This window comes from Temnothorax longispinosus, chromosome 11 (genome assembly GCF_030848805.1).
Source record: "Temnothorax longispinosus isolate EJ_2023e chromosome 11, Tlon_JGU_v1, whole genome shotgun sequence".
In the NCBI taxonomy this organism is placed as follows: Eukaryota; Metazoa; Arthropoda; class Insecta; order Hymenoptera; family Formicidae; genus Temnothorax; species Temnothorax longispinosus.
Window position 1 is genome coordinate 654,441 of NC_092368.1, and position 7,397 is coordinate 661,837.

General features: G+C 35.6%; 1 protein-coding gene across 5 annotated transcripts in view; it reads right to left on the minus strand.

Annotated features, from left to right (window-relative positions):
- LOC139821810 (uncharacterized) overlaps positions 1 to 7,326 on the minus strand; it is a 25,034-nt gene extending 17,708 nt beyond the window's left edge. For 2 of the 5 annotated variants that reach the window (XM_071793142.1, XM_071793146.1), the window contains exons 1-2: positions 2,148 to 2,393; positions 1,629 to 1,700 (exon numbers count right to left, since the gene is read on the minus strand). In XM_071793142.1, the coding sequence (XP_071649243.1) occupies positions 1,629 to 1,673 (45 nt within the window). In that variant the 5' untranslated portion in view covers positions 1,674 to 1,700; positions 2,148 to 2,393. Of the gene's footprint in view, positions 1 to 1,628; positions 1,704 to 2,147; positions 2,394 to 7,183 lie in introns of those variants that run through there. The other 3 variants (XM_071793141.1, XM_071793144.1, XM_071793143.1) reach the window with 2 other exon arrangements.
- Positions 7,327 to 7,397: the final 71 nt, after the last annotated feature.

A 7,397-nucleotide genomic window follows, 5' to 3' on the forward strand; every position in this document is an offset into this window, starting at 1 on the left:
GTGAAAATTAAATAAGTAATAATAACATGTTTATTTGCAAAAGTATGTTTTTATTTAATTTTTAACAACATTTTTTTCTCTTACATTTTTCGTCGCAGAATCAGCGAAGAAAACGAACATTGGCAGTTACGTTCCTGAGTGACCGAAAATTAGACCAATCAGATGCACAGATAGAGATAGAGATGATGTGCGACTATTTGCTCATATTTGAGGACCGGATTCATATACGAGTAAAATAGGGATCGCACAGTTTATACTATAGGTCGATGTTATTATGTTATTATTAGATTACTATAACATTATTAGATTACTATAACATTACATTTTATTACATTCTCAACTTGTAACTTCCTTATCATTTGAATGAGTTACAATGTTGCAATGGTAAAGTAGGAATCTCAAGTTATTTCACGTTTCCTACTATACCGACTATTGCAAATCACTTTGTAGCTAAATGGGTGCTTTCCAGTTAACGACACAAGTCGACACAAGCGTCACTCAATCTTTCTTACTAGGGTGTGTCCCACTTATCGCTCGCAACGCTCGTGGAATCATTTCATCCTTGTTGTTTGTCAAAGAGCGAAATGATGCTCGCGAGCATTGTGAGCGATAAATAGAACGCAGATTAGATGTTGAAAACAGATAGAATGAAGCTTGTGTCGACTTGTGTCGCTAAAGGAAAAGCACCTAATCCTAGCATAAAGAATTGAGATAATGGAATTGAACAAATTGAATAATCAAATAGAAGAACAATCTGATTAATAGATCTATACATTATTCACACAGATAATAATTATCTAATGTATTGTATTTTTCTGAATGCAGCCACTGTTGTACATATTATTATACATATATTGTATCATGTTATTCACATAACGTATTGATTGAAACCTTGTGGTCTAAAATCTAGCTCTACATTTGGACAATTGGCAACTACATTATCTGTCATGTTATCAACCACAATTGCCAGATTACTTTAATGGGTTACTTGAATAGATAGCTAATAAGATTACAATATAATTCGAAGTATTCTTAAGGTGCTCTCATACAATCTGCTTCACTATATTTGGCGTGAGACACGATGTCTCTTGATAATAATAAAAATACTAATAAAACTACTTTAAGTAGCAAAATACTTCAACAACGTAGATAAAGTAAAATAGTTCAAGATGACGTTCAAAGGATAAGAGACAACTTTAAAAAATAAAAAACTATATATGTATAGTTATAGTTTGAAACATGTTAAATATGTCATGTGTACCACATTTTGTAATAAAAATTAAATTTATGTTTATCTGCATTGACTAATATAGTAAGACATAATTTCTTACTTAAAAACATGACATTAAAATGAGTATTAACATAATATAATATAACAAACTGGCTTTTTTCGATTTATGTATATATTTTATACATAATTAAATTTCGAAAGAAAGATTAAATAAGTCCAAAACATTTGCATGTATAACTGACACCAAGAAATACCTAACCAAATAACTAAATGTGAAATATAAATGAAGTCTTAAATCCTATATATATATATATATATATATATATATATATATATATATAACCTAAAGTTCTCTTGTCACTCTTACGTATATAATTATAAATAAGTATCTACTTACTGTATGGATGACCACAGCTCTTTCGTATAATTGAACTCGAGCCATATCGAGATGTCACCAGCACACTTATTTCTTCTATAACATATTAAATTATAGATTATATTATATTAAAATCATTCAAGAGCAATATTTTCAAGCATTTGTGAAAAAAAATAACTCAAGGTAAAAAGGTTAACAGATTATCTATGTAAACATTATGCATTAGCATTACGTATATGTTTCATCAAAAAAGATTAACAGACTTTCTAATATAGAAGCGCATAATCAATCTAAGTACACAATAATACATAAATGCACACTACAATAAAATATATATGATAATTAAATAGAATGTTATAGAAATATATTAATGCGTTAAATTCAATATAACTTTCAAGGTCTTGTGCTTGGAAAGAACAAATGTTTGACGAAAACAAATGTTTTCATCAAGAAATATATATAAGAAAGTTATACATAACATAATCAAATTTATATATTTGAAATAATAATGTTCATCTTAGAGCATCGACATTGTCGTACCTGAATGCGAGCGTATTGAACCATTGAACAGGACGTTTATGTAAAACTAGTATTCATATTGCTTTAAGATCACTGATCGCACTGCTTGCGATTACGTGTTTTTGCAATAGCACAATATTGTCTCGTACGGAACCCGAACTGGTCACCGCACAAATCACAAGTAATTCTCTCGCAACGGACTGCAACGGACTCGACTAGCTCGACCTGACCTTACTTGACTGCGATCACCGAACTACAGCTGTTACACAAAATGGCGGCGATGCTGACGCATGAGACTGAGACGCATCTGGTATGTATATGCGTAGTCCGTAGTTGACTCGGTCGGTCATATCGAATAGGCGATATATCGAGAGAACACTCGATGTTCATATATATCGATAAAAAATAATGATAAATTGATTCTTAGAAACTTCAAAAATAATTAAACAGTTTTTATTTACTGAAATATAATATTATATTTATTTTTATTACATATGGCATAATTATCTTTCTCATTATTGATTATAGAAAACAAAAATACAAGAATTTTTATTTTTAATGTAAAAAACTTTAATATATTATTATTATTGATTGATTATCATAAAATCGTACAGAATATTTTCAAAAATAAGAAACATTTGCTAAAATTCTTTCGCTATCTCCACACCCGGATTGCACTAGTATGAAATTAATTTTATTCGCATTATTATTTCATCAGATTGAGGTAATTAAGACCACTCTCTCAATTTCTAGTGAGGACAACAACGCCATCGGGTATTAAATTTTCACGAATACAATCCGGCACAACGGCACGAAATCATTAACGATAAGAGCATTAGTACCTATTTATCAGCCGCAGAAGTCCTGGGATAAAGTTTTCCACAAGTACAAGCTGTAAGCAGTGTAAAACGCTATTCAAATATTCTCTTAAATTATGTAGCTTTACTAGGTAGCGATGTAATGGATGTCGAGGATAGAGACTGACGGAAACGAGAGAGACACATTTGGATCCCGTGGCGTGTTAGAAGCTTCTCATAAAGGATTTAAGGTAGCGCATTAAATTCAATCCCATTTCGTTCTCTCCGAACTGATACTCGTGTATTTGTGCCGGATTAAACCACAATTTTGCATTACACGTTTTGACTATGTAATGGAGAAGTACAGTATCCATTTAATTTGGAGTTTAATACGGAATATATTAAAAACACTTAACTTATGGGATCTCTTCCCTAATAGGAAAAGATTTATAAAATTATACGATGAAATCTCTGGATGAAATTGGGAATGCTGCATTTATGTCTCAATATTTGCAATACTTATAAAAATTTAAAATGATAAATATTGATAAATATTTGCACAATTTGTTTCTAAATAGTGTTTCAGCAAAACAGCGTTATAGCGAATTATTTTAACAGAATATTGCAAAATTAAATTTGGAAAAAAATTGCGTATTAAGGGTCGTCAGGAGACCCAGGCAAACTCAGATGCACTCAGGCAACTCAGGTGCACTTTATGCACTAAGTGCACGTTAAACTGCACTTTACTCCGCGTTTTATTTATTATAAATTTTTAAGAGCCAAAATGCAAAATCGGGCTCTTTACCTCCCTGCATTATTATATAAAGAGTATATGAAAAAAAATTCACAAATCTATGTAACTTATTTTATGAGAAATATGGATATTACGAATTACGGATTCGTAGTTACGGTAATTACGGTCCCAGGTCACATGACTCGCCGCCATCTTCCTGGGCTTATGAACGCTTAAGAGAGAAAGAGAAAGAAGTATCTCTCTCTTTGTCCTACATACAGGCTGCCATATTCCTGGTAGGATAAACCGATGGATGCGCACTGGAAATTGAGTACCACTAAACAAGTTCAGTGTCTCTACTGTGTATACTTATACTATGCCGTTAGCTTTTATGCAGCAATAAGTGATCATATGTGCTCCATTGTGCGCAGGCGTTATGTCTACGACTACGGCTTTGGACCGGTTCTACATTGGTCGTATCGTAGCGTCGTAAGTCGCAAGTCGTAAGTCGTAAGAAATTGACCAATTAATGACCATCTACAAGGGTGTTTTAACCCCTAAGCCCTAAAAAATTGACCAATCACAGTCAATTATTCTCCTCAAATTCAATTGTGATTGAACAATTTCTTAAGGCTTAGGGCTTAAAACACCTATTGTAGATGGGCACTTACAGTCGAATGTGAGAAGAATAATCGACTGTACCTATATTGTACGGATACCCGCATCGCATGGATACCTAACCCAAATTATCCCTGAGTATCCGCGGAACCGGTCCAGATCTGTATACAACGGGAAATGGGTGACCAGGCGGATCTTCGGATACCCGGGTATTCCGAACTCTAGTTTCGACGGACACTTATGGCTAGGTCGGCTAGGATTTCTTGGGGTTAGCTATATATATCTTTATCTCTCACACTTCCGGTTATACCCCAAGCGACGGAGCCAATCATAGATCGTTAACGGTTTGTCTGATCTCTGGTTAAGGATCTCTACCCTCCACATGTTGTAAGCCAGACTGCAGACGGAATAACATGCTCTAAATGTTCCCGAATCTAAAGCTTTGTGTCCACGATGCTAGAAATCGCTTCGAGATCTTGGACGGAAAAAGAATTAACCAATTGCATTGGTCAATTGCCGAATTGTTTAAATATGATTGGTCAATTTTTTTCTCCGTCCGAGGTCTCGGAGCGATTTCTAGTATTGTGGACACAAGGCTTTAACCAAGGTTTGTCGAGTTCGCCTTCGAGTTATTTCCCTTTGTCACGTTATCACGTACCCCGCAGGCTTAAGGCCCGGTCTACAATGAGTCGTATGTCGGAATCGAATGTCGTAACGTAGCCGATGGTCCAATGAGGAAAATTCGTTTCCGAAAAAGAAATTCTCTCATTGGACTATCGGCTACGTTGCGACATCCGACTCCGACATACGACTGATTGTAGACCGGGCCTAAGGCCTTAGCACACAAACTTAAGCACTTGGCACACAAACTTTAGAAAAACTTAAGCAGTAAGACTAAAAGGCCTCCGCACACAAATTGCCGTAGCAGTAACGTAAGAATTGTACTTACGTTACTGCTACGGCAATTTGTGTGCAGGGGCTCATAACTACAGTTACGTAGGTATACTATATAGTAAAAAAGCTGCGCAACGATAATATAACGATAACGATACTGGATAACGAGTTACAGAATCGCGGCCCAGAGACTCTAATGTACGCGGTACGGGAGCCATCTCCTCCACATGCTACCAAGGGTCGTTTCTGGCATTATTAGGGTGACTATGGCCGGTATTCCTAGGCTGCGGTCCACTTGACACTACAAATGCTTCGAAGCATTCCTCTTCTCCTTTCTTTCAATGAAGAAAGAAAGAGAAGAACGCTTCAAACCATTTGTAGCGTCAAGTGGACCGCAGCCACAGTCAGATCTTATATATAAGATCGTCTTATATAAGTTCATCTTTAGATACTTCGTAGCCAATAAAACGAGTCGTACAGCATCTATAAAAGATAAATTTAAGACAATCTTAAATATAAGATCTGACTATGAATGCCGGTCTATGTGGTGAGTACTTTCTTAGACATTGGATGCTTTTAAAAACACTCCATACGAAGTGATGTGTAAGAACCGTTAAGGACCGTCTACAATAGCCGTAAAAGTATGCAGTAAGACATAAGCAGTAAGCTATTGACTAATGGAATTTTTACAATTCAAGAATAATTGACTGTAGTTGGTCAGTAGCTTACTGCTTACATCTTACTGCATTCTCTTACGGCTATTGTAGACGATCCTTTAGATTTATAGCAGAATATTAGCAAAGTTTGTAGAATGGATCCAGATAGCTGGATAGTGGCAGTATTAATGAACGTTATAACCTGGATGAAGAGGAACTATCTGCAAGACAGCTCTTTCTGTGTTCTCTCCTAGCTTTCACGGTGTTTGATATAGCTAACAGTTACCCAGGGAGCTTAATGAAAGAGGGATTCTATCATCGACATGTATTCAGTGATGGTGATAGCGACAGCTACTGTTACGCGTGACCGCTTGAGATATAAAGGGCTGGTGCTATACAAATTTAGTTCTTACAGAAAATCCTGTCCGAATTTGTATTTGAAAAACATGGGAATACCAGTGACCCGCGATTTTAAGAAAGTCTATAAGATTTGCTTTTTCCAGTCACAAAAAAATGGCAAAAGCACAAGGTGCCGTTGTTGTGAAACATCTAATACACATATAACTCTAGAACAGATAAAATCACCGAATCTGGTGTAGGTATAATAGATCATGGAATCTGGGACCTCCCATGTCGAGTAGTGGATACCGATTTTTATAAATAAATCCTTTCACTTAGAAAATATGCCACGGTGTTCCAATTGGAGATAGGAAATGCGCATACTTCGAATCGATATTGATTTGACATAGAAAACATTTTGTCAAAAAACATATCAATTTAAGAATCGATTTTGATTCAGTCGTGTGCATAATTTCGAATACTTAAATTGTCGATGCTAAAAAATTCACCTTTTTTCCCCCCGATTCCAATGTTGAGACACGGTACCAAGTACACGCAAAGCGAGACCGCACCGTGACTCACGCGACGCGACGAATTGCGAGTATTCGAGACATTGAGATCTCAATAACGAGTGAACGGATAAGTTCTAACAAGTAGGCTTGATCGATAGCTTAGGGTCGATTTATAAAGAAGTGTTTTTATTTTTTCCTTACGTGCCCTACGAGCGGAGATATTGCAACGCAAAGTCCAAAAGGGAAATTTTTTTATTAAGATACGTCGTCGTCTCTCACTCAATCAGAGAAACGTAATACCGATATACTTGTGAAATTATCGGTGATATTTTAGAAATCATGACAGACCTCTCAGTTGAAATACATTAAAACATACAAAACATCATGTATGTACTTTTGCGACCGCCAACCAGCAAGTTAACCTCAACTTTATAGACTTACACAACTGTATTTTGTAATAAAATATCGACTAAAATATTTCACACAAAGCAACATAAATCATACTTACAGGTTTCTAATCACTTTCCATGGCATGAGACTGGATAGAAAATAGAAATCGTCAAACAGATGCTCTTTCAGTCACTTCTTATTCAGGCCACGTTCGACGTTCCATAACGCGCTTCTTCTTCTTTTTATGGCCTTCGAGCTGTATGTAGTATGTACAGCTCCAAAGATGGCCAGGGCGAACCTTCCAGAACGCGCATATGCGCACATTTTCTATA